Below are 27,752 nucleotides of genomic sequence, written 5' to 3' on the forward strand. Positions count from 1 at the left end.
AACACAAAGCTTGTTTATTAAGCTTGTTTATTGGGGTTGTAAAGTGATTATTTTAATTTTCCCCCTAATGGCTGTAAGGAAATCCTAAATTAAAACAAGGATTTGTAGTGCCAAAGTGAGCAGGTAGGGTTCTTGCCTTGTATAGGGCTAACCTGGGTTCAGATCCCCAGCATTTCATCTGGTCCCCTGAGCTTGCCAGGAGTGATTTCCAAGCTCAGAGGCAGCAGGAGTAACCCCAAGTGTTACTAGTAGTGGCCAATAAAAAAGACTAAACCAGAGCAAACCAAACCAAACCAAACCAAACCAAAACATGGATTGCTTCTTTACTAAGAAACAAACTTAGTGGAGAACATAATGGCTAAATAATAATGTATGGGAATATAGCAGTCTGAGTACATTCCATTAGCACAAATACCAAGAACATACTGAGTTAATTACAGAATCCCACATTATTTCTGGCTGAGAAAATCCATTGGAGAACCCAGCCAAACCTGGGAGGCAATTTGAGGGAGAGAAGAGGAGAGGAGAGAGGAGAGTGGAGAGAAGAGAGGGGGGGAAGAGGAGGGGGAGGAGGAAGATGAGGAGGAGGAGGAGGAGAGACACAGAGACACAGAGCGCACTGGTGGCAGGAAAACAGGAAACATGCATGTCTGAAACTCAATGTGAACTATTTTGTAATTATGTGTCTCATGATTGAATTATTTATGTATAATTTTTTTCTTGAAATCAATGTTAATGAAAACAGATCAAAACGTACAGGATGTAACTACAGTAATTATTTTTGTTTGTATATTTTTTGGGCCACACCCTATGTTACTCAGTGATTACTCCTGGTGGGCTCTGGGGACTATATAGGACACTGAGGATCGTGCCTGGATCGACTGTGTGCAAGGCAGACGTCTTACTGTACTATCTCTCCAGCTCCATTAATTACAATAATTCTAAGAGGGGTTCATAGTCATAAATATCATCACTAAGAACCTAAATAAATAGCCTATGTGCCTTATGCCCCAAGTTAGAAGAAAGCAAATAATAAAGATTAGAGAACAGAACAATGGAAAATGCTAATCAAATGAAATGCGGAGATGCCGCTGGAGCTCCACTGGACAAGTGAAACACTGGGCGGTTCCATGAGAGTCCACACTGACCCTACATGGCGTCCAACAGCCACTGGGAAGTACTTCCGTACAAGAGAGTGACCGGCGCTCCGAAAGTGACGCGTATTGGCGGCGCCCACTTCCGCCGCGTCAACACCAGCTCTCGGGCTCGCTGCGGGTTGCTGCTGTCACTTTTCTGGGGGCTTTCGTGGCGGGCTTAGCTGGGTTGCTGCAGTTGTAGAGGAAGCGGCTCTGGGCCTCCGCGGGCGGGAGGCAGCTATGCCCCGGTATTATGAGGACAAGCCAGAGGAAGGCGCGTGCGCGGGCGTGAAGGAGGATCTGGGCATCTGCCTGCTGCAGTCCGACTGCGTGCTGCAGGTAGCTCGGTCCTACCAGCCGGCCTTGGGGGTAGATCGGACACCGGAAACGAAGGAAAGAGGGGCCGGCGAACGGGGCGTGGCTCAGGGGCTGTTGGCTGATAGGCTGAAAGCTTGCGAAAACATGACATTTAGATTAGGGGGCGCATCAGTTTATGCTTTGTTACACACGTGGTTTGAGCCTTCTCTCCAGCCTGGCATAATGCTAATAATGTTTACTCATTTCTTTAATAATTTATAATATTTTTATGCATATCGTTATAATAGTATGCAATAATAATGTGTGGTTTTAATTACCCTCCCATTGATTTCAAATCATAGGTGTCAAAACTTCAAATGATTAAAGAAATTCGTTCATTCTACTTTTTTCTAGATGTTTTATATGTTTACATTTCTAGAAACCAAACTCTTTGGAACCTTTGCAAACCTTTCTGTGTTCTCCCTCTGGCACTTTTCCTTTTCCCTGTCACTCAGGGGGAAAGTAGAGAGGTACTTTCTCTATGCTACAAATATTTGCATAAACACCTTTCCACTGCATTAATAGCTTCAACTGGAGACTGGGGGAATGGGTGTATCCAGTTGCTGCCTCTTTCCTCAGGGAACCATACTTGATGCTGGGGGATTCAAAGCAGGGTCTCCTTGCATGAAGCAGGAACATGCAAGGCACGTGCTTGACCTCTTTTTTTTTTTTTAATTATAATACCATAACTTACCAAGTTGTTCATAGTAAGTCCCTCCAGGCATCAAATGTTTAACTACCAATCAGTATCTACTGATTTACTGGATTGTAGGAGTTGTTGCTAGTGGAGCCTTGTTTTATTATTTAGGCTCACTGAGCTTAGTAGACTTCTAAGTAACTTTCCCATCATAGTTCTTGTGATAGATACTTCTGGATTGACACCATATAATTTTGAGGACCAGGGTTCAGAATTTATACATCTGAAATAAATGTGGTATCTTGGCAGCTTGATAAGATTAAGACAAGGAGCTGGCTACTCTGGGTCATGCAAAAAGGGGAATCTGCCTGCCAGGTCTTCTGAGAATGTCACATTTATCCACAACCCTTACTTTCCTTTCGAGATTGGTAGAGGAGAGAGGTCATTTTTCTTCCAGGAAGATGATGTGTGTGGGCCTGTGATTAATCTCTTGTGCAAACACTCCAGCCCACCCCCAAAAAAAGTTTTAAGAAAAACAGTTTTCTACTTATGAACATTTCCCAGGTATTTACATTTTTTTTTTATATTCTAGGAAGGAAAATCCCCTCGGCAGTGTTTGAAAGAAGGAAACTGCAAAGCTCTGAAATACTCATTTTTTGAATGTAAAAGATCAATGGTAAGTAGTTCAGTATTTTTAAAACTCCAAAAGATTTCTAGATAGAAACTTAGTAGTTTCTTAGTACTTAAGTAGTTCTAAGTATTAGTTGCTATGATATCAGTAAGGAAGATGTCTGTATATGATAATAGTTAATGAAGTGAGTTAATAGAAGGTAGCATTCAGAGCTAGTTTCCCCATGACTCTGTCTCTTTTTGACTTAGCTGTTGAATCTCTGGAAGTATGAGAATTAAGTCTTCCAGCAAAAGAGGTATAAGTTGATGCTGCTTACTGTGAATTAGGTCATTTGTCAAATGCTTATCTGATGCGGGGTCTGGTGGGGATGAGCAATACTGTAATAAGGATGCTATTAGGAAGAGATGTTGAGAGTTAGGGTTTGAGCTTTTGGAGTGATTGGATTTGGAAAGAGCAGAAGGGACATAAATAGAACGCCCACTCTGGCTTTTTTCATCTTAAAAATACCTATAGAGGGGTGGGAGCAATAGTTCAGCAGGTAGGGCACCTGCCTCACATGCATCCATCCTGGGTTTTATCCCCAGCATCCATATAGTCCCCTGAAACCCTCCAGGAGTGACTTGAGTGTAGAGTCAGGAGTAAGCACTGAATACAGCTGGGTGTGGCCAAAAATAAATTAACTAATGGGCTTTTGTTTATAACTTACTTTGCAAATTTCTTCATGTGAAGTGGAGGGCACAGGATACTTACTGTGTTTTGAGCCATATCTGGCTATGCTTAGGGCTTACTCTGGGCTTTGTGCTCAGGGCACTCTAGGTACAGAATATTTATTATGGGAAATCAAACAAAGTACCTGAGCTTTTCTGCTGACAAATCATATCAAGGAGGTATAAAATGAGACTTAGTTGGCTGTGCTTTTCTTTCTCAAGTGGCACAGTTCTTTGCCAAATTTTTCTGTCAATTAAAGTGTTGTTTTATTTAAAGAAGTTTTTGGGGTCAGAGATAGTAAGGTGTTTGCAAGTAAGGTGTTTGCCTTGCATGTGAGTTTCATCCCCAACACTGCATATATGTCCTTTGAGCCTGTCAAGAGTGATCCATGAGCAGAGTTAGATGTAATCCCAAAACAACAAAAATCAAAATATTAGCCCAAATAATTTAGAAAGTTGTTTGCCAGAAAGTGAACATTTTAAGTTTAGTTAGAATGATACATATAATTTAAATTCTACTTGAAAAGAATATCTTTATTGTGACCTTAAATAGAAATGTTTTAATGTCATCTTTGTTTTTTTCCTTGCTATTTTGATTATACTAAATGATTTCACTGATTTTGTGTAGTGATACCCATACATATAAACATATATGTTTATAGCTATATTTTTCAAAATTTTATTTCACTATTTATTTGTTTTCAGTTGGATGCAAGATCAAGATTCAGAGGAAGAAAAGGATATTGATCCTAATATGTTGAAACCAAGATAAAGTCAACAAAGCATTTTCTGTGGTCAAAAACAGAGAAATCAACATAAGAAATATTTTCTGTATCAACTGGATCTATTTTTCTGCTCCACTGAATCCTAAAGAAAGTAGATGAGTTCTGTTTTTGAAAGTAAATTTAAATTGAGCATTTATGAGAATGGTAGCTAAATAAATGTATATTGAGAATTGTTCTTAATCACAGAGAATAAAAAGATGATTGTTTTCAAGCTTGAATCCTCCTCATGGATAGAACAGTCAGGACAGTTATAATCCATAATACAGAGCAAATGTTTGTTGTGGGGCCAGAGAGATAGTATAACAGGCTGAGTTCTGGCCCTGCACTGGCCAGTCTTATTTCACACCCCACCACCACATATGGTCTTCAGTGCTTCACCAGGAATGTTCCTTGAGCACAGAGCCAGGAGTAGGCCCTGAGTACCACCAAGTGTAACCCCAAAACAAAAGTAAATAAAAATAAACTTAATACTCATCTAGTATTATCTCAGACTGGGGTGGGGATTCATGGAATGCAAGGAATCAGTCAAGACTAAGCTTAATGTTCTTGTCAGTTGTTTATTGGTTATTCTGAAGACTAGCACATTTACAGCATACATGGCTTTAAATGAGCTAAGTATATATAAAACAGTAACTATATGTTTACATATATTAATACTGTCCAAAACAAATAAATAAAAGTACTTTTAATGCACTAAGTGTGGCGGATACAATTATATTGGGAGAAAACTATTGTACAATATTTATATATTTTTAAAGGAAACCAAAGGCAACTTTGCTGCAGGTGCTTTGATAGAATCCATGTCACATCCAGGTGCAGTCTGTCCCAACATTTCTTCTTAAATAGGAGCCTGATAAGGAACAGAACCTCTATATGGTGGCAACCTGTGAAACTGCCTTTAGCAACCAAAACCTCCAAATCCTTACATTAGCTCAGAAGCTGCCAGCCACTAACACCTGTCCTTTTATCAGGTGGCCGATGTAAACTGTGCCATGGGAACAAGCCTGGCAGGAATGTTTGTGAGAATGCTGTAGCCTGAAAATCATGTACATGGTTAGCTGAGACTTAAGGTTTTATGTGAAACTAAAATTGGGAACACAAAGCAATAAAGGTGCCACATGTAAGACTGCTCTTGGGAGGCTTCACATTTGCTATACTCCCTTTTGATAAATGCAGATATTTATGTACTTTAGACCAAAAATAAATTTTGGAAACCATTGTAGGTAATCTTTCAGTTTAAAAAAAAACAAGAACAGTTTTTGAAAGGTAGTGATGTTAAATAAGAAAATATGGAATTATGTAGTACTAGGAAAAAATATCACAAATGAAGTGGTGAAGAGATGAAAGATCAAGTCAGCCAGATCGGAAACTGTCTCTGAACAGGGACTGAGACATCAGGAGACCCTGTTACCACAGCTGTTACCACCATGGTGGTTTTGTGGTGTTCTCTGCCCTGTCCTCAAGAGTATCATTTTCCAGTCCTTCCCTTACTTTGACCCTCCTGACCTACTGGTTGGCCCTGAGTCTCATGCTATAGTCCCCACCAATACAACTTTCCTGGGTCCACCCTGGATTAGTCTGGAAGACTAAATGTTGCCCTTGTTGAGAAACACTGCTCTAGAGTGAGTGCAGGTTTAATAGGAAGCTTGTGAGCTGCAGCTCACAGTGGTGTCTGCTCCACACAAGGTCACAGTAACCCATGGGAACTGTCCCGCTGAGAATTATGACAGCAGCTTCATCTACATTGGCTTCTGGGAAATTAGAAGGATCTGGAAGGTCACTGAACTCATTCTTTCCTGGGCCTGCTCCCTCTGTGGCCCTGCCAAAAGATGGACCTGTTTATGGCTCATCTCCCCAGGTCCAATCTTTTACATGTTCCTAAGTGGCTTTTCTAAAGGGGCCCAAAGAATTATATCTAAAGTGTAGATACAGAATTTCCCCAAAGGTTCACAATGCATTAGGATCAACATCATTAAAAAATGTCATATTTCTTTTACAACCTTTTAAATAACATGTAAACAGTATAATCATGAACAACAGAATTGATAAAATATGAAATAAGGGGGGGACCTCTGCTATGTGCAGAAAAGACTCATTATCACCTTATAATAGATGACAAGACAATTTTCTATGAAGTTCCTAAGTTTTAGGGCCCATTAGTTCCTTTCAAAATCTCATTTGAGGAAATAATTTCAACTCTCTCAATAGCCATGTTACATAACAGAATGAGAAGAGAGTAGTAACAATTATTACAAACCTAAATGACATTTCCATCAAATATTCAGACATGATTACATTGTCTATAACTATGATTAATTTGGAAACCCTCTGTTCTGAAGAATTCAGGCTTCTACTATCTACAGGCAAAGTGCCCACTGGTGTCTGAGACATCAGCTGTACCACATGGGTGACCCTACAGAGACAGCTCAATATATAAAGAATGGAAGGGTGACAGTTGACAGGGAGTTAGGTGAGCAGATTACTTGTTCTATAGTGCAGAAGAGATGCAGCCACCTGCTTAAACTTAACCTTCACTTCCATCTCTGATTTTACTGTTGTCTTAGAGATTGGGTAATTTATCAGAACCATTTGCTTCCTATTCTTTCCCCAAAACTTGAGTTAACAATTAACATTTCTCATTCTGCCCAGGATCCAATTATTTAACATAGTATTTATTGTTTTACACTCATAACTTTAAAAAGTAGATCATAACCCAATGTTCAGTTTTGAGTTATTCCATAGAAAAACAGGTGAGCAGCAACCTAAGTGGGTGTTTCAGAGTCTTCCAGCATTTCAGACATGCCTAACTTGGTTCATGTGGGCAACTACTGATGGTTGGTGTGGTGATAGCTGAGGACTATCTAAATGGGCAGTTGTTACTATCCACATTATTGAGCCAACATTACCTCCTACTGGTTCCAATGGAAAAGAAAACATGCTTCATAGACTCTTTAGAGAAGTATTTTTAAAACAAAAATAAAAACCAATCCTTCAGGTCTTCTTGAAGAATTCATATATGACACTATTGGGTCCCACATTTATTATATAACAGCTAATGAGAGAAAACCGTGTGTATTCATGTTTCAACTTTTCCGTAAGTCCCTTCAGGAGGCCTGTAATGCTTGGGGAAAGCCTTCAGCTGCAGGGAATTAAATGCATATTTGCGACTTCCAACATTCTTCATTGTATTTTCTCTTCGACAACCCTCACTGGGGAAAAACAAGCACAAGAAATGACAGCAGTAAAAAAGGAAAAAGAAAAGACTTAAAACTAAGATGAAATGAATTGATTACTTTTGTAGCATTAAAATAAAAAGGCTGATTAATTTAAATGGGTGCTGGACTCGTTTACAATACACATGTCAGATGGCGAGTTCCTGAACAAGGCAATTAAGAAGCACAGAGATGGACACATGCTGTGGGACAGAAATTTGCTTTTCCAAAAGCAGCATCGTATCTTAAGTGGCAGCAAACTTATATTTAGGGTAGTGGTTTCATCTACCTCCTGTCCAGTTATTTGAAAGTTCTAGCGTAACTCGTTCTCCTAAGATTCTGTTACATGGCAAATCAGTAGGGAAAGAACAAGAGCTACTTTTAACAAACTTTTAAAAAGCTGCATTTTTCTGTACATGCAGCAGTTAGTGACCTTAAATTCAAAATACTGATTCTCCTTGCAGAATCCAAAAGGCAGCAACTCTACTTGGCAGAGAAGACTGCTCCAACAAGTTTATCCCCATCTAGGAGACCCACCAAGTAGTGCAAAATGATTCATGACATTAAATAATTCAATGACCCTGAGATGGCTGCATGGTTAGCAGGGCAGACACACTGTGAAGGGGCAGAGAAGAAAAGGCTGCCAGCTCTCCCCCTGCAACACTGCATGGAGGGTTATCATGGTAACCCAGTAGGCAAAGTCATCCCTGGTTCATTCCCAGGTGAGAGAATCAGGAGTTCTCTGGAAAATGAACTGGGATGGACGCACCTGACAGAAGCAGTTTGAAATGTAAATGACTTACAAAGACACTGGAATTTTGTTTGTTTTCTTCGGCCACATCTGGTGGCACTCAGAATTACTCCTGGCAGGCACAGGGGACCATATGTTATGTGGAGATTGAATCAGGGGTTGGCTGTGTGCAAGGCAAATAATTTACCTGCTATGTTATCGCTCAGACCCTGACACTGTGGAACTTTTTATAGTTTGATAGTTTCTGAAGATTGGCAATAAAATCTAGTTATCAAATTGAATACAAAAATCCTCTTTATGAGATGTAAAATTTACGGTTATCAAGAAACCATGATTTAAAAAAATATTTCAAACTGTATGAAGACCATTATGTCATGCAATTAAAAAATATATCATTAGGAATTGTTCAAGCCTTTTAAAGAGAAAATGACAGTCTCATTATCAAGAAAATGTAAAATAGTTTTGATAAGACAGTAATTTTATTCAAAAGCTTAGGAAGTTTAGAAAAGTATCTATCTGTTTGTTGTCAACTTATTTGGTAACTCAGCTACATTCCTGTCACCAGCATGTTAGTGAGGCTGAAATGTCCCGGACACATGAGCAGGAAGCCCCTACAGTAAGTGACAGTCACATCTGTGTAACATTCAATAATCTGGTAAAAATATAATTCTACCAAAAGCAGAAGGTATAGGTTTCTATACACAGTCTTGTCTATCTAAAAACACTTATACTAGAATACTATTCTCAATATGGCTTCTCCATTTATAAAGGGAATATGCCCCAAATCAGCTACCACTCATACACCTCAAACTACATTGAGGAGCAAAGAAAAATTTGCAGTCTTCAACAGTGGCTCTTATTTACTTATTACTACAGAAACTAATTTTTAGTTTATCTGGCTATGATATCTATGAAATTATAAATAAGGTTATACTTCTATTTCAATGTAGTTTTTAATAAATATTATATTTACTTTGTCAAATGTTCATGATTTATACAATCTGATGAGGGTGGCAGGACTTGTGGATAGTGACTTTCACAGCAAGGGTACATTAAGACAAGTTCTGACCCTAGTGCCTTGCACTAAGGTATATGTGAAGGGGAGTGTGTGTCTTGGGGACCAGCACGCCCTGCTACAAAGGAAGAACTCAGTCTTCACTCATCATGCTGGCTAACTGCTACTGGGAGACACTAACATAACACTGAGGACTTCGATAAAAGAAAGACTGAATTGTTTAACAGCCATATGATTTTAAAAACTGATTTTAATAAATGAATTTAAGAGCATTTGTTTTTGAGGTTTTTTTTTTTGTTTTTAGTTTGTTTGTTTTTGAGTCATAACCAGTGGTGCTCAGGGGTTCTTCCTAGCTCTGTGCTCAGGAATCGCCCTGGCAGGCTTGGGGGACCATATGGGATGCTGGAATTTGAACCACCATTCGTCCTGGATTGGCTGCATGCAAGGCAAATGCCCTACCGCAGAACATTAGTTTTTAATGTGGAAAATTAAGAGTGGAAATGGCAAATAACAAAAAAGGGATATCTTTGGGTATTCTTTTCCACTGAGGATCCCTATCTCTGTTTCATCTTTCCTTTTTTTCACTAACGCAGGAAATATGTGTGTGTTTATGTGTGTATGGAGAGAGAGAGAGAGAGAGAGAGAGGGTGGGGAGAGCATGCACGCCATGTTTCATGAGGAAAAGTTTTACTGCTATTAAAACAGCATAAAAGGAAAACATTGAGTTTCCTTTCTCAGATATTCTGCAGAAAAACAATAAATATTCCAGGCTGGCCTAGGAGAGATTAGGCATCTATGAGCTCAGGAAGCTGAGCTGGCATGCTCTTCTCTGCTCCCCTCTGTAGTGTGGTTCCTAAAGGAGTTTGAGGTGAGTACCACAAAAACATCCCAGATTTGGAGAAAATGAACACTATCTCTGCCAGAAATGCCTCCTCATCTATGAACAGGCATTAAGTGTGCCATCATTGTGGGGTGTCCGGAGCTCTGAGCCCAGAGCATGCTGTGGGCAGCTGGGATGAAAACTGCATGGTGTGTGGATTTCTCTTTCTTTTATTTAAGTGAAATGGTCTAGAGAACTACAGTGAGTAAATTGACACAAAGGAGGGCAAAGGACCCACACAATTCTCTGGAACTACAGACAAAACCTTGGGATTGAGGGCCAGGCTGGCCATCATGGTTTCTAGGTACTGGACTATGTACCTGCCACCTCAATTATTAAGAGAAACATGGCCACTTGCACAAATAAGAATGAGTTTACTTAAAGCAATGATACTATCTCCTGAAATGCTCAAGAGGTTCAGGGGAACCTGAGGTTCATTTCTAGGGATGGCAAGCAAACAGTCCTCCATTTTTGGATTTAAAGTCTAATTGAAATTTAGAATTTACATTACCATTCATATTTTACCTATATTTGGATCTGATGTCAAAGTAGAGAAATCCCAGAGTAAGTTCTAAGTCTTTGGAGATGGTAGGGGATGGGTAGTGATGGTAAGACTTCAGTGCAGGAATTAAACCTGGCTATGGTCTCACATCTGCAAGGCCTGTGTTCTACATCTGAGTCACAAGTGGCCAGGTTCTGTGATAGAGTGAGTTTATGTATGTGTGTGGACATAAAGTTTCTGGAAATGTCTGCTTCTGTAAAGTCACTCTAATTTCTTTAAAGTGCTAGAAAGAAATCCATTTTCATGAAATGCAATGTATGGGGAGCTAAAGGGCAAAAATAGTAGGGCAAGAAATTTTAAATGAAAAAAAAATTATTTCTTATACAAAGTCTATATAATTTACCGCTAATTTCTTTTATGTTTGTAGCTATACAATGACTCTCCTGAATAACATAAATGTTATAGGTTCAAATCATCCCTTTTTATAGTCAGGCTCATTATTAATAAATTAAGAGCGAAAGCCAAATTAAGAAACTTCATTCATCTAGCTCAACTGCCCCAAAGTTAGATCTCACTTTTGGAATAACTTTTCTTAGATATCCTGCCTATTTTTTTTTAATTTAAATTTTTCTTTTCTTTTTTTTTTTTGGGGGGGGGTGTTTAGGCCAAACCCAGTGACGCTCAGGGGTTATTCCTGGCTATGTGCTCAGAAATCGCTCCTGGCTCAGGGGACCATATGGATTTGGGGGATCGAACCGAGGTCCGTCCTAGATCAGCCACATGCAAGGCAAATGCCCTACCACTGCGCCAATGCTCTGGCCCCCGATATTTTGCCTATTTTTATAGTTTTTCCTAAGAGAGAAAAAAAAGATACTTGAACCTTAGTCTGAAATTAAAGATGTAACTTTTAAGAAGAAAAATGCTATTTTAAGAAAACATGTCATTTTAATAGCCTTTTGCTATAAGTACATTATTTTCTGGAATAATTTTAATATCTTTATAAAGTTAAAAGAGTGCATCTAATGTCACATGCAGTAGTTCTTTTTATGTGCCTGATTTGGTACAATGTGCTATCATAATCACAGCTTTGTGTCAATACAAATCAAAAAAAATAAGCAAGGAAATGTGATTTTGCAAGCTGTTTGCCACTGTAATTTAGCGGATTAAGCTTTGAAATGAAAGCAGAAAGTACCTGTCCTATTAAATAGGTTTATCTACATGAGCCAGTTAGAAAGTATCTATCCTTTTCGTCTCTTTTCAAAAGGAAAGAATAGGTTAGCAGTACATTTAAAGAAAGAATAGTATCAAATATACAAATGCTTTTCAGACAGAAATCCTTCCTCTCAGAAACAGGGCACATGAAAAATACACGTAATCAAGTTTTACATCAGAAAGTAAGAGCTTCAGTACAAGTAATTCCAGATGAGCTCGACAATGTGGCGACAGTGCACTGTGAAAACATGTTACAAGCACTGAGAACTACAGACTTTAAATCAGCAAGTCCTCTTGGTGAAATAATTTGGCAGAGAGTTACAGTTCAAAACAACAAAATACCAAATTGTAAGGCAGATCACTCTTTGACAGATTCCTTCTGTTCAGTTAGGTACATGGAGGCTGGACATATTCTGGCTTTTGCTTTGCTTGTGACTTATTGATAATTTGTCATCATGATACTCATTTGCAACGCAATTTGGACAGCAGATATGCTATGCTCAGAAAGAGCCACACAATCAGTAGATTGGGGCTCAGAGCTAACAGAGGGATGGAACAGAGGAGGCTGGGGTCTAGTCTTAAGTCTCGGATGGGCACCAGGCCGCTCAAGTTCTTCTGCGTGACCACCTCCCGTGTTCCAATGCTGTGAAAGGAGAAAGTTTGGGAGAAAGGAAAAGAAAAAGGGAAAAGGAAATAAAGAAAAGAGAGTGACATGAGCAATGGATTTTATCAAAAGCATGGAAAAAGAGAAGAGCCAAAAAATACAACTTAAAAAAAGCAATGGCGCCATATGGGGCGGGTGGCAGGGAGGATGATATGCAGAAAAGGGAGTGGAAGAAATACCGAAAAAAAAAAAAAAAAAGCAGCACAGTTACAAGAAAAAAAAAAGGAGAGAAAGAGAAGTAAAAATAAGGACAAATACTTTGTCTACTGAAAACAAATACATGTCGGTTTGATTGAATGGTTTTCCATGTCCACTCTCTCTTGGCTGGCCAAGCACAAATTCATGCTGCCCCGCCATGCGCACATGCTGTGGTCTCAGAGAAGCAAGCGGAACATGAAGAACCATTGAGGTTTGACCTTCTCACAGATGCCTGAGCAGGGGCTAGCATAGGAGCTCTGCCATAGATGCTTCTTGGTCAGCCATTGCCCTCAAGTGCCAGCCAGCCACAGACAGGGCCCTCCTGAAGCTTACTTTGGCTGTCAGGCTTGACAGCAGCTAGATACAAGCTCCAGGGGTCTCCATCTGTCTTAGTTCTTGTGCAAGAACAGGTTCCCACCCCCCAATGGGATCTGATCAGGTGGCCACTTTGGACCCCCCTCTCACTTTTGAGGGGTGAGGAAATATGAAAGTATAGAAAGGCAGAAGAAGGCCACATGCTCTGTGCTCAAGGGCCAAGGACACCAGAGGTGTCTGGACTCAGCAGACAACCTGAAAGATCCACATGGGGAGGAGGAAGCAGCATCTAGCTGGTTCTCCTGGGCTTTCCTAACCAGTCTGGGATCCTGAGCAGCATTCTGGGCCATTCTAGGTGCTCCCTGTGTCCTGTTCCATTTCTCAATGGGGCAGATCAGCTAGCCCTTGGGAGGTTCCTTGAATAGGGTTTCTGCCTCAGTCTGGTTTCAGAGGGGCAGTAGTGAGCCAGGAGAGTTTTAATGGCTTTAATAGGTCTCTAGACTCCCAACATCAAGTTCAATGGCGTATTGGGGACTGGTCTTAGACTTGGGGAAGCATTTAAGCCACAAGAACCGTGAGCCACCATAGCTCAGAGTTTTGTGTTCTGAGAAAACCTTTAGGTATTAGCTAGCACAGCACTGACTTCTGCTTTGCTTGGACTACTGGGAGAAAGAAGCCTGGCTGTCAGCTCTGTTTCCCTTTATCCTCTCACACTCCACCCCCACATCCCTCCTACATATATTACTCCTCTGTGAAGTAACAAAATGCACTCCTGCCTTCAAGGGCACGACAATACTGACTGTTCCTTCTGCACCCTCTCAATGCACTTGTGGCCTGGCCATCACTATTCAGAGTTGCTGGTTCATGGCCTGGTCACTTTAGGCATTGTCTGTGAGTAGATGAGTGCCTGTCTCAGCGGGATGATCCAGAGAACAGTGGCAGGTGCCATAGGGTCACCTGAAGCAATTTAGCAAGCGCTGTAAGGCTGCAAAGGCAATATTCAAGGCAATATTCAGAATACTCAGAGCTCAGGGCTAGCTCGAGATGGACTCTGGGGTGATAAAGGTGATATGGGCTTGAGTTTCTATGAAAATGATGTGGAATGTGTGAGTGTGGCTGGTCAGTAGACAACTGTTAAATTTGTATTATGATTCCTCACAAAGTTCTTTTTTTTTTTTGGTTTTTGGGTCACACCCGGCAGTGCTCAGGAGTTACTCCTGGCTCTATGCTCAGAAATCGTCCCTGGCAGGCATGGGGGACCATATGGGATGCTGGGATTCAAACCACCGTCCTTGTGCATGTAAGGCAAATGCCTTATATCCATGCCATCTCTCCGGCCCCAGTTAATTCTTTTAAGTAAGAGCATATCTGGCAGTACTGGATGCTATGAGTGCCAGGACTGAATCCGGTACAGTCAAGGCATGTGCTTTAGTATCTCCCTGATCCAAAAGTGCATGATTTTTTTGCGGGGGAGGGAAGCCCCACACACAGGGGTGCTCAGGACTTACTCCTGACTCAGTGCTCAGGGATTGCTCCTGGTTGTGCTCAGGGGACCATATGGGATGCCAGGGGTTAAATCTGAGTTGGTTGTGTGCAAAGAAAAAACCCTACCTGCTGTACTACTACCCCAGACCCAGTTTTTATAATCCTAACCAAAAGAACCAATGGGGTAAAGGATATTTCCTACAACATGTTTAAAATGCAAATACAGGGGGAAAATAAATGGGAATGTAAAACTTATGTCTTATATGCATGAGAGGTCCCAGAGTCCATCCCTGGAAATGTCAACAAAAAAGAAAGAGGCTGAAAAAAAGGTATACATGGGGCTAGGTATACATGTCTTGCATGTGTCAACCTTGGTTCTATCCATTACCTGAGCCCCATCAAGAGAGAACCTTAAGAGCAGGTTTAGGAGTAAGTTCTGAGCTTCCCTGAGTGTAGCCTCTCCCCCAACTATACAAGTAAAATATTTAGTGATGACAAACTGGATAAATTATGGTGTGCCAAAAATATTATTAAGTTCTTTATTAACCTGAGACAATTGGGTAAAAAATAAGTAGTATAAAGCAATAGGCAGATTTAGCTGCATTTGTATGCTGTGTTTGTTTGTTCTACATGTTATGCATGAATAACTGATGTGTGGACTGGACATACTCAAACATTTATGTGTCTGTCTCTAAAGAACATGCAGTGGCCCAGTAGCACTGCCACTTCAGGTGGAGAGGGGTCGGGATTGGAGCCCAGGACTTCATACATCAAGGCATGTGTTCCCCACAGAGCCACAGCCCTGGCTCCAGCACTGCTCATTTTCAACAGCCGGAAGAGGAGGATTTTGTGGTGGTGCGTTTATATGTGCACAAGGACACAACTAATTTCATGATTTCATGGCTTATCTGCATTTCCTAGCTTTCCTATATCAATGACTACTCCAGTGATTAAAATTGTAAGAAGTGCTCTGGTTTGGTTTCACATAAAACTGAGGGATGAACTATAGTTCACAGATGTGACAATGTTGTTAGCCAACAATGAAAACTGGTGAGAAACTAAATCCTGCACTAAGCGCACTGCCACATACAATCCCAGTAACTATGATGACTTTATGCTGTCACCCAGGGAGGGTCAAAAGCCAGTGTCGGGGGCCACCCAGAAGACAGGGCTCAGCAGGGTGCTGAGGAGCCACTTTCTCCTTGGTGTCTTGTGTCCACTGGCTCCAGTAAGAACAAATGGCTGTTGAAGCTCCAGAGACAGGTACAGGGTCTCTGGATCAGAGAATGCCTGACTTGGGCCAGCAAACCCAAGGGGCCTGCTACTGATCATCGTCTCTCCCACACTTCTCATTATTTAGCAAATGTGGATCTGTATCTCCACATAGCATCCCTCCTCCCACCACCTCAAGCAAGCTGGGCATAGATGTCACTGGAGCCCAGACCCTGCCATAACAGTTATAGGACACACTGAACCTGAGGAATGACTGACTGTACTCTGGGGACAGGGCCCTCACCCAGGCTGCCCCAGCCTCTGTGACCCCATGGCTCCCTGGACAGGGATCAGGTTTTTAGGAGTACACTAAGAGCTGCTCCTAGGGTAATAGGCAAGAGGTTTAGGTAATCCACGAAAAGACAAAACAGGGGAAAAACAGTTCTGTTGTCCTCAAATGCTACTATCAATAGGCAAATGCTCAGGCATCACTTTGGGGTATTAACATGAGAAGGTCAAATGGCAGAAACATACAGAAAGGATAAGAGAATTGAACAATTTAAATAATTTGGTGAGAGGACAAATGATACAGAACATTCAGTAGAAGTGACTGTAGGAACGAGACTAGACAGCATTGGTGACTACACTGAAGGCGACAGGAAAACTAGTTTCTTATCCTTTCTTTCGGTATGTGAGTAAGGTGCTCCCTGGGGCTCGCAACAAGGCATCGGTCAACAGAAGACAGAGTTTTAGTCCCAGGGTTCATTCCGCAAACACACCTGCTGCCTCAGAATCAGAACATCGTTAAGGGGAGGTGGCCACAGCACAAGGACAGGCAGGTAGGCAGCTGCGGCCCTGCCCAAGAAACACTCACGGACACTTTGCTCATTGAAGCAAATCGTGTCTGCGGGGAGAGAAGCGGAGCCACCAGTGCAACCTGCAGACGCATTTTCTCTGTGCTAGTTTGAAAAGATCAGTGCAAAGCACTGATAAGGCGAGTGTGGCCCAAATCAAGGTAAATGAGGGATGGCCACGTGCCAGGCATGACACGTGGCTGTATTCCAGATTCCTAAGACCACCCCCAGGCTGCCCATTTTCAGTGCAGTCCTGGTCAAAGACCAAAAGCTTGGCTCCATCCTTTCTGAGTTGACTTCAAAGAGGACACTATTTCAATTGGACAGGGTCCATGGTTTACTGTATTTGCACCAGTCAAACTAGAATAACAGCTGGAGACTGGGAATTTGTGCCCAGGTTTTAGAAAGCAGCCACAGGCCTGGCTCATCTGCAGTTTACACGGAGCCCAGGGAATGACAGCTGGCAGCGGAACTCACCTGCGCATGCACTCCAGTGCCTGCGTGAACACCTGTGGGGCCATGCCGTGCTCGTGCTGCAGGATGAGGCACTGCTCCAATGTCACAGACATGGCTGTGCGGTCCTTGGCACTCTTGCAGCTGGTAAACCGAACCCCGTTAAGGCGGCGGCAAATCTATCAAGGGAAACAGGTGATGCTTAGAGGGGAGACACCCTGCACCATGCCAGAGCACAGGCCAGATCTCTGCGATCCTCAGCCCAAGATGAAGGATGGTCCAGCTCCCTTTAGCTGCCTCCTGACAACATTGTCCTCTACCTCTTCTTTCTGATATGTATACACACACAAACACATGGAACATATATATACTCACATACATATGCACTCACATACACATAAAGGCCCACTTGTTCTCTAAGGAACCCTCTGATGCACACTGAGAACTGACATAACTTAGGTGTCTGACACTATCCTACTGGTTTCTCTTCCAGTCTTGGGACCTCTGTTGATGGCTGGTTTTGATCTGTCACAAGCTGTGTTACTCACTCCTACTGTGAATAGGAGACAGAAGTGGGGTTCCCACCAGGTGGGCCTGGAGCCCCTGGAGTGCTCTAGCCCAGAACACTATCACGGCACTATAAGAGCCATTTGGTGTGCACCTGCCCTCTACAGCAGGGTCAGATTGTGTCATGACTTCATTGTGTCATGGGGGAAAACTGTGGTGTTTGTTTAAAAACCTATGAAGACTGTGTAGGGAGCTTGCCTTGCATAAGGTCAACCTGAGTTCAATCCTGATACCCCTTATGATTCCATGAGCCCTCCTCCAGAAGTGATTCCTGAGTGCAGAGCCAGGAGTAGCCCCTGAGCACAGCTGGGTGTGGCCCCCAAAACAAAAAACCTGTGTGGAAGATTTGCCATAGTTGGCTAAGGAGTATTAGTAGCACCTCCCACCCCCAAAGTAGACAGAGAAAAACCTGAGATAACCTACAGGCAATAGTCTGGCCTTACACTCCTTATTTCATTTTTTTTTTTTTTTGGTTTTTAGGGTCACACCTGGTGGTGCTCAAGGGTTACTTCAGGTTCTGTGCTCAGAAATCACTCCTAACAGGCATGGGGGACCATATGGGTTGCTGGGATTTGAATCACTGTCTGTCCTGTATCGGCTGCATGCAAGGCAAACACCCTACCACTGTGTTATCTCCCTGGCCCTTATACTCCCCATTTTTGAGGGCCACCCTGAGGGAAACAAAGGTAGATGAAGCTCCAAAACCAGAGGACACTTTAAATATGAGACTTATAAGCACCCCAGATTCCTGTCACTTGGTGTTCCAAAGTCTTCTATTAAAACGAAAAGATCCAAAGGCATTAAGTAGGGGCCAGAGAAAGGAAATCCTGACTGTTCCATGCCATCCTTCTCAAGAGCATCTAGTCTTACTAGCTGGAGCACCTGCAAGACTGAATGAGAGGAATAGGCAGAAGAGGGATGTTCACTTGTCAAAGCTTCTATCAGTCCAGAGATAACATGGGCATCACCATTCAACACACTATTCGAGGTGGACACAGTGAGACAAGGTATGGTGAAGACATTCTCACACAACACTAAAGAATTCTAATGGGCCAGCAAGCAACACAGCCAACTGAGACCATTTACTGCTGAAAAAAACTTGAGGTAGAAAGAAACACATTTCTTCTTTTCCTTTTTTTTTTTTTTTTTTTTTGCCACATCCAACAGTGTTCAGAGATCACTCCTGGTTGTATCTGAGGAACCCTATATCAGGGATCAAACCAGGGCCAGTCATGCTGAAGAAAAGTGCCACAACCCCTATGCTATCTTTTCATCCTAAGAAAGACATAACAAGGAAGGCAAACAAGCACAAGAATTGTTCAAGAAAACTGGGCAGCAAGGTCCCTATCTCCTACTATACTATAGATGGCAGGACAATGGCCAATGTGTGTGTGGGGAGGGGTGGCACGGTAAGGGAAGTTTCCATTACCACAGGAGCATAGTGACCTGTGTTCACCCTTCCTCTCTGTTCAGGTAATACAGCATATGCCATATAGGGGGTCATTTGTTCTCCTTAGTGTCTCTGTGGATGTCTCCAATGCTGATGTTGGAGATAAGTTACCCCGTGCCCTCATCAGAATTGAGTGATGAGCTATAAAGGACTTTGATACCAGCAGTATACCCTGGACTTCTACAAGTACTTTCTGATAAAACATCTGGCCTGTAAGTATTTGAGAAAACAACATAAGCTTTTTCCGAGAGACAGTAAAGATCATCACAGTCTCCCTCTGAACCTAGTAAAAGATGCAGCATTCTGTTTTAGCTGATACTTCATTGGCTTCTAAAAGTGGCAATGGTCATTAGCCTATTAAATACCCCAGGGGACTGTAGGAAGAGATGTGCTCTCTACTCCTGCAGAGATTTGTTTTCATTATATTAGCAAGAGATGCAACAAGAACATTCTTCCCTTCCCTGAAACAAGTACCTCAGCAGCTTGCCAGAGAATGTCCACATTCTTATTCTTCCTGGCATGAACATTTTGACCCAAGAATCGAAGCAGCTCTGGGAGGCATGTCTGGCTCCGAGATCGAGGTAGGCCTGGAAGAGAGTTATCATCTGTGGAAACTGGAGTTGCAACTGAACTTGCCAGCCCATGAAGCACCCCCAGTCCTCTGCCAGCCCCTCCATCATGGAAAAGTAATGACGCCAGGGAAGAGTTGAGGGCTATGTTTGGGAACTGGCTCTGGAGACGGGAATGGTATTTCATTTCCTCCACTATTATATCTGTTCCACCTGCGAAGGACAATCACTTGATCTCCTTCCAGCTCATCCAAAGGGCTGAAGTGTGGACCTAGAATGGCTGAGTGAGAAAAACATGGGAGATGCAGTGAAAATTCAAATTTTATCATAATGGGAAGCTCAAGGTAGCTGGTCTTGGTAAGGGCCTTGGATCACACTTTAGGAAACATTTCTGAATCTCTTTGCAACTTCCTATGTTCTCTAACTGCTTCCCATTTTAACTGTGACTGCCAGGGTCTACAAAATCTGCCAGATGATCTCATCTTAGAAATCTGGCTTTTTTTCACACACTGAGATTATCAGGGGGAAGAGTCTCAAGGCTAGGTCAAAAAAAAAAAGAGCAAGGGAGCTTGATGACCACCAAAGAGCCTCATTCTGGGATGAAATGACATCTCATCACCAGCACATCTCTCATCTGGTGTGCATAAAACTAGGTTAATAACTTTATATTCCAGATGTGTCACCAGTCCCAGCCAATTAGGGGACAGTCCCTCATCTTATTACTGCAGCAGCCGTGACCAGGATCATTCACAAACACTTGGTTGTCGGGCTGTGTGCTCTGCCTGCCTCGCCCTGTGCTGCCTCGTGGCAGAACTCCTATGTGTGGTCCCTTGTGAGAGCTACCACAGCCTTCTAGGTCCTTAGGTAAAGCAGGAGTTCAATGACTAGGAACCAGACAGAATTCAGAATGTGATTTCCCTATCAGATGGGACAGTGAACACAGATTCCTGTCTTTTATAGGCACTAGCAGCACCTCACTGGGCTGTGTGGCAATAAATAACATGGCTTTCAACAACTCTTGAACTCCTGGGACACCTGGATAGGGACCCCGAGGTAGGTACTTGCTCGCGGGGGCACAGGGAGCTCACATCTCTGGGGGGAGGAAGGCAGCTCCCATCCAAGAGGGGGTCCTACTTTTGTGACTCTAGCTCTAATTCTAGCAGATACACGGGGCCTGTCACCAAAGGCAGGAATGAATAACAGAGAATAAGAGAGTGATGAGAAAGTCTCACTTCACAGCAGCAGGAAGAGAACAATCCAGAAGATGAACAAGGGCTGCAGCTGGAAGGAAAGTTCCCAGATAGAGGATCATACAAGAAAGGCTGAAAAGAAAGGGGGATGGGAGAGGGAAGCAAGGGACAGCACATATGCAGTGGCAGGGGCTCAAACACTCAAGTGCCTCAAGACCACAGGCCAAACCTACCACAGATATGAAGAAATACTTACAATCCTCCGGCAAAACTTCCTTAAACTGCTCAAAGTAGGAATTTAACCGCACCAAACTCTCCACATTGATAACTTCTTGCAAAGATGTGTCCCCGAACCTTTGGAGATCATAGAGAAACCCATCTGTTGACTAATGTCACATTTTTCAAACTTGAAAACAGTTGTGAACCAAAAAGTTTATCTTCTCAAACATTTACTGTGTGCACCTGAATTCTCAGTCACCTTCTTTCCCTTCGGGCATGAAATCACCTCTATCAAGTGGATCACAAGCTAAATCCTACCTTGATATAGGAACCAGGAATGCTTATTATGGTACCTAACTTTTTCCTCCAATGTTTTGTTTCCTGCTTTCTTATTAACTTCTTTGTCACTGTTGTTTTGTAGTTTTTCTTCAAATTCCTCTATGCATTCTTCTAACTGTGTGATTCTGCTATTATAGCTTGCTAACATGTTTTTTATTTCCCTTAGTTCCAGTTGTATGGATTCTTTCATCTTCTGTAAAAGTTCTTCTTTGAGTTGGTTGAATTGTTCATCTATAGATTATTCATCTATGGATTTCTTAATTTCGGAGGCTAGTGTTTCCTTGATTTCCACTGCTAAGACATTCATTATCACTTTTAGGTTGTCAGCTATTTGGTGGGCTTGGAAACTTGATAGGGTTTCTCTCCATTTCCCCAGCTGCTAGCGTCTTCCTTAGTTATCCCATATTTCTTTGTATTTGGTGGTTTTAAATGTTGTGTTTTCAGGTTGTTTAACAAAGTGGTCTGCTGTACTGATTGTATTAGAGGTGCTTGAGGGTATATTCGATTTAGAGTTTATTTTTCCTATCCAGGTGGCTTGTCTAAGGATATTACAATAGGGATATTACAAGCTGCTTCAGTGTTTTGCTGTCCTGTTTTATGGGCTGTGGAATAGCTGAGGAAATTGGGTGTAGGTTATGGGCTGACTAGCTCTATATGGTGTAAGTTAGGCGGGTCTGAGTGTTTTGTGGGTTCAGCAGGAAGGGGAGGGGTGTTCCCAGACATGGAAGTGTGGTTCCTGCTTGTTCCCTGGTTCCTACACTCAAGTGTCCCCAGAGCCACCTGGGCCGAGGCGGTGAGATGGCATCTCCCACATGCTTTCTCCCCGCTTTCCCGGGCATATGAGGTTCCTGTCTGTTCCCTGGTCCCCTCACTCACAGAGTCTCAGGGCTGCCTGGGTTGAGGCTGTGAGATGGCTGGGATGCCCATTATGGGCAGCCCTGAGAATGTCAGTGAAAATCAATCAGTAACAGGTCCTCATGCCCCAGTGGAGCTTCTCTACTCTTGCTGTCTGCTGGGACTCCTGAGTTTTGCAACCAAGAGTACTTAGGAGAAGGGTTGGCGGGGGGTGGGAGAACAGTCCACATCAAATCCTGGCTGTCAGCCTGCTGCCTTAACACACCTTTGGGACTGAGCATGGCACCAGCTCCTTCCTTACTCTGGATTCTCATGAAAGACTAAGACTGTACAAAAATGTAGTCTTAGTACAGTCAGTACTCTACCAGTCCCACTATCTCCCTTCCTCCATCCATTGTTCTTACCTTTGTTCCTCAGTCCCTTCATCCTCAGAAAGCAAGGTGCCCTCTCTTCTGAAACTCCTATGTCCTGTGTATTCCTGATGTTTCTAGGACTATTCCTCAAAGAAATTCTCCCCTGAGATCACCCCCAGGGCGTGATTGACAAATGGAATTTGTTTATAATTTTAGAGGAGGGTGTTTAGAGCACCCCAGCAGGGCCACAACTGACTCAGCAAACTTTGGTCTTCCCCTCCCCAATTTGACTCTGCTCACTGGAGTCTGACCTTACCTCACTTCCTTCCAGAAACCTTGCAGAGTCGTCAGATACAGAAGTTGTCAAATGTGAGAAATGAAAACCTCCCAGTATCCATCCCTACAACATTGACACTACTCACTCTGCTTGCACCTCATGGGGCTCCTGACCTGGTTGCTCCTGCCCAGGCCCAGCTCTCCAGACTCCTAGGCATGAGCATCCTCTGGCTCCTGAGTCAGGAAATGTACCACCCACTGTGTCTACCCATCATTCTTGCCCCTTAGCCTCCATTTCATCCACCAAGTGGCAACAAACTGTTTCCACTGAAAACATTCTAGTCTCACATTTCTTGTCTACAGAATCCTTGTCTGATCCAGGTTGCTTTCCAGAAGTATCTCCATAACACTTGTCCCTCACATATCCCAACATCTGGCAAGGGATCTTCTTAGGCTGTCAATCAGCTCACAGCCTGGATATCGATGTTCTCTCAACCTCCCACCAGTCCCACAAGGCTGTTGGGGATACACTGACTATGTAGTCCAGAGGCTCAGAACAATTGGTTGTTTCGTCCTATAGACCCTTTTATACTCAAACACACGTATCACTGAAGATTATCTTCTTCCCCAACACACATGCACATTAGAACTTTTTCTGGTCATCTGGGGGAGGTTTTTCTTTGGAGGGGCATAGCTGGTGATGCTCAGAGGTTACTCCTGGCTATGCACTCAGAAATTGCTCCTGGCTTGAGGATTATATGGGATGCCGGGGATTGAACAGAGGTCCATCCTGGGTCAGCCGTGTGCAAGGCAAGCGCCTTACCACTGCACTACTGCTCTAGCCCTCTGAGGCAGTTTTTAAGGCACAGGTTCTAGGATGAAGGCATTGATATCAGTCCAGCATCTCGGCTTCAGACTTCATGTGCTTTCTCATTGCCTGTATTTGCTGAGAACTCAGCCTTAGAAACAAGTCTCTCCTCCACCTCATCAGAGGAACAATGTGGGTGTTGGCATGGGAGTAAATTCAGCATCCTTCCCAAACCCACTGCAGTTATCATCATGTGGGCAGTCCTCTCAGACCCTCTGAACTTTTCTCAGGGCCTGACTCTATGTTCATCTTTATGCCCACACACCCATCTTCATGGTATCCTGTATCCATCTTCCTTGCACACACACACCTCTCCCCCATCAATTTGAGTCTCTTGAGATCCTCTGGTGTTAGTGTGTGTGTGTGTGTGTGTGTGTGTGTGTATGTGTGTGTGTGTGTGTATGTGTGTGCTCCCCCCAAAGGAGAAACAGGTATACGGCTGCACTGAAGGCCAACTGGCCCTAGGAAGGAGATGGAAGCCTGCACTGCAGTTAGAACCTACAGAAGGCTCCTGGCATTTTCTGTAGCCTCCCCGTGACCACTCTGTCTCCTGTTCTCTAAGGGCAGGACTCACCTCTCAGCCAGTGTCTGCTGCTCATTGATGCCCACGTTGAAGAGGACAGGCTGTACCCGCAGTAGCATGCCGCTCTGGATCTCTCGGGGCAGGGAGTCAAAGAGGGGGCCAGGCAGAGGGATCCGCACATTAAACCCATCACTGCATAACAGTGGAGAGAGGAAGAGGCTGGTCTAGGCATATGGCATAGGAATAGCAGGAGAAACCACATGAGGGAAGGAAAATCAAATCTTCATTGAGAGGATGAACCTAGCCCAGGACTACTAAACTGCCATGCAATAATGCAAAAAGAGGGCACACGTGATGTAAAGTGCAAAGATTCAATAGGAAAAAGAAAAAAGTAAGAGGTCATTCCATAAGCTCTACATCAGGGTGGACACTGTGTTGGGCTGCACATATGGAGAAGGCTCCTACCGATTTCCAGTAATGACGGGAAGCATGTCAGTTGATGCGTTCGAAGTTGCCTGTGTGACTTTGAAGGTGACATTCCTTAAATCCATGATGCCGAGGCTCATGTCCTCTAGCATAGCCAACTCCTCTCCTGGATATAGGGGGAAAAGGATTGTCAGGCAGGACTGACTCATGGTTATAGCTGGGAGCAGACAGAAGGGGAAGAAAGGGGGCACAAGAGGGCAGTGGCCCCTCCAGTCCTCTTTACCTGGCAATTAGCCACTCTGGTAAAGGGAAATGGAAATGCATTGGACCTCAGATGGACAAGTCAGCTCCTTAGAGAAGGAAATGGTTTAAAGTGGGATCCTGCCAATAGAACTTTTCATTATCCAGAATTTGACACTAACTTGATTCCTAATGATTTCAAAGAAACACTTTTAAAAGTTATCCATTTCAGGACTAGTCCTGAGCAACATACGGCCCCAAACCACATGCTTCAAAGTTACCCAATTTTAACTTCTGTGAAAAAAAAAAAAAGCAGAAAAGTACAGTGAAATGAAGAAAGCCTTTCTTTAGACAAAATCTGAAAACTTCTATGACATTTGAGAAACAACAGAGATGAGGGCCAGAAGGACCAGACCATGATATGAAGCTTACCACAAAGAATGGTAAGTGCAGATAGGGAAATAACAAACAGGGAATGAAAAGGAGGGAAATGGGGGACATCGGTGGCAGAAAAGTTGCTCTGGTGAAGGGGAATGAGCATTTTATGGCTGAAATCCAATTATGAACATGTCTATAACCATGGTGCTCAAATAAATTATTTTTAAAAATTAAAAAAAAAATACCTCTGCCCTTTGATGGAAAAACCTTCAAACAGTGGCTGTAGAATGAGACCCGGGGTCCTGAGGCTGCTCCTGTCTGTCTAATTATCATCTGACCTCATTAGAGTTTTTCAAGATTTGTCATGGGGGCCAGAGGAGAGCAGGGGGGGGGGTGCAGGCATCTCCCTGCATAATGCCAACCCAGAAACAACCCCCAGAACAGCAGTGTCTACTGAGCATTACAGTTCCCCAAGCACTGCAGGATGCAGCCTGGATGTTCTGAATACCATTAGAGTGGCCAGAGAATCCCTGAGCTGATCCTTAGGCGTTGGGATGGAACCAACTGGGTCTGGTCAAATGAGAATGGCCAGGAGGGGCCTTGTGTCCCCTAAACACTTCTTTGGAGGCTCCCTCAATGTCTGCCACCAACAAATTGCTGTAAAAAATAGTGTGTGTGTGTGTGTGTGTGTGTGTGTGTGTAACTACAGAGAACTATCATGTAGTTCTTGGTTACATGCAGATAATGTTTAGATTTATTTAACTAGTGTTTAGAGGGAGGAGAAACTCTTGGATGACCAACCCCACATGCAGGACCCTCTCACCATAGGTGCTCAGCAGGCTCTCAAACTGGGCCAGCAGTCCGATGGTATAGAGTTGCCGCAAGAAGCCATCATCATGTAGGCAGTTCCGGAGTTTGATGATGAAGCCACAGATGAGAGCTGTCAGCTGTGAGGGAGACACATGTGAGTATACTCACCTCAAGTGACTTCTGTACCTGCTCCTCTGTCCTGATGGCTTTCAGTTTCACACTCAGTCAGCAGGCCCTTGTGCTCTTTCCTCTGCTCCCAGTAGCATTCAGTATTTCTGGAGGGATCCCGCAGAACAGAAACACAGAAGATTCACAGCACCAAAGGCTGCTCTCCTGATGCTCCCTGAGGAAGGTTCTGTTTGTGTAGTTTCTAGTCTGACCTACCTTAGGTTACTCCTAGGCAAAAACCTTCCAGAAGCCAGAATTAAGTAACACAGTGAAAAGGTCCACAACCTCACAAACAGTGGGAGACTAAGCTACTCATTATAAAAAGAGAAGTGAGAGCAAATCTGGTCATTCCTGGAGCTTCCTTGAGGACAGCAGCATATTCTACATAATCATGTGCCTACCACATGTACAACAAGGCACCTGCAGTTTCACGAACAGGGCTAATACCATTTTCACTGACAGCCAAGTTCAAGAGGAGTTATGAGGCACCTCTGTAGGGAAAAATGAGGGTAGTAAAGATGACCTTTGTGCCACCTTCGGCCCCACACCTGCTGAACATAGAACAGCCACTGTGCCATCTCTCAGCATGGCTCTCCAGGGAGAACCAGTGAGGAATCAGGTCTTCCATACACAGCCTGGAAGAGTCACTTTGCTCTATTGCAGGATGCCAACTATCAAGGACAGAGGTGAAGGAAACAGTCCTCTTTGGGCATGTTCTTAAGCAGGGTACTGGGGGCTTACGGTCTGGCAGAAGACCACGTCACGGCGGTACTGCAGACTCAGGTAGCTGGCGATGGTGGGTGCGCTGTCCTGCATCAGCAGGAACACCATGGCCTTCTTGGCCTTGTCGCTCATCATGGCCACACAATCTGTGAGAGTGGTCAGCAGCGGATAGAGGGCCTCACTCCACTCACCTGCAACCATAGGGAGATCATCTCAGAAGGCAGGTTTTTAAGAACAAGGCTTTAGGAGTTCAACAAACTGCCCCCAACCACCCCAACTTCCACTGACCTCCCCTCCTTTCTATCATCCCTCTGAAGCTGCCATTTTGCCCCATCCTGCCCAGAACTGGCACTAATAAGATTTTTAGGAAGTAACCCAGCCACTATTCTTCAAGTTTTCAGCTTCTGCAGGAAACCCAGCCCAACTGTGTGAGGCAGGGGTCCTCAAACTTTTTAAACAGGGGGCCAGTTCACTGTCCCTCAGACCACTGAAGGGTCTGACTATAGTAAAAACAAAACCTATGAATGAATTCTTATGCACACTGCATATATCTTATTTTGCAATGAAGAAACAAAACAGATACAAATACAATATGTGGCCCGTGGGCTATAATTTGAGGACCACTGAGACATGCTGGGACTCCCAAAACTACTGCAACTCACCCTGCAGCTACTTCCTGGGTAAAAACCAATAAAGCCCACAAAAGCTTTGCAAATAATACCCAAGCAAGAAAATTTTGCCTACAGAGGATGATTGCCTTCTAGAGTCTCCCCCACTCCCTACACAGGGAGA

At 43.3% G+C, this 27,752-nt stretch overlaps 2 protein-coding genes across 7 annotated transcripts in view; one reads left to right on the forward strand and one right to left on the reverse strand.

Moving 5' to 3' along the window:
* Positions 1-1,258: 1,258 nt before the first annotated feature.
* LOC126024388 (cytochrome c oxidase assembly factor 5) lies at positions 1,259-4,464 on the forward strand. Its single transcript, XM_049784797.1, has 3 exons — positions 1,259-1,475; positions 2,723-2,806; positions 4,174-4,464. The coding sequence occupies exons 1-3, from the start codon at positions 1,377-1,379 to the stop codon at positions 4,213-4,215; spliced, it is 225 nt and encodes a 74-aa protein (XP_049640754.1). The 5' UTR covers positions 1,259-1,376; the 3' UTR covers positions 4,216-4,464.
* Positions 4,465-6,924: 2,460 nt separating this feature from the next.
* The window catches only part of INPP4A (inositol polyphosphate-4-phosphatase type I A), a 139,025-nt gene continuing 118,197 nt past the window's right edge, over positions 6,925-27,752 (reverse strand). For 3 of the 6 annotated variants that reach the window (XM_049784774.1, XM_049784773.1, XM_049784772.1), the window contains 8 exons: positions 26,979-27,151; positions 26,083-26,206; positions 24,681-24,807; positions 24,267-24,407; positions 21,039-21,136; positions 19,498-19,610; positions 17,031-17,185; positions 6,925-7,462 (listed from right to left, as the gene is read on the reverse strand). In XM_049784774.1, the coding sequence (XP_049640731.1) occupies positions 7,330-7,462; positions 17,031-17,185; positions 19,498-19,610; positions 21,039-21,136; positions 24,267-24,407; positions 24,681-24,807; positions 26,083-26,206; positions 26,979-27,151 (1,064 nt within the window). In that variant the 3' untranslated portion in view covers positions 6,925-7,329. Of the gene's footprint in view, positions 7,463-11,567; positions 12,469-17,030; positions 17,186-19,497; positions 19,611-21,038; positions 21,137-24,266; positions 24,408-24,680; positions 24,808-26,082; positions 26,207-26,978; positions 27,152-27,752 lie in introns of those variants that run through there. The other 3 variants (XM_049784770.1, XM_049784771.1, XM_049784769.1) reach the window with 1 other exon arrangement.

The sequence above is a fragment of the Suncus etruscus genome, chromosome 12 (assembly GCF_024139225.1).
Source record: "Suncus etruscus isolate mSunEtr1 chromosome 12, mSunEtr1.pri.cur, whole genome shotgun sequence".
Classification (NCBI taxonomy): Eukaryota; Metazoa; Chordata; class Mammalia; order Eulipotyphla; family Soricidae; genus Suncus; species Suncus etruscus.

Coding starts and splice junctions, on each gene's coding strand:
- LOC126024388 (XM_049784797.1), top strand. CDS start 1,377: ATGCCCCGGTATTATGAGGACAAGCCAGAGGAAGGCGCGTGCGCGGGC. Junction 1,476..2,722: donor AGTCCGACTGCGTGCTGCAG/GTAGCTCGGTCC, acceptor TTTATATTCTAG/GAAGGAAAATCCCCTCGGCA. Junction 2,807..4,173: donor TTGAATGTAAAAGATCAATG/GTAAGTAGTTCA, acceptor ATTTGTTTTCAG/TTGGATGCAAGATCAAGATT.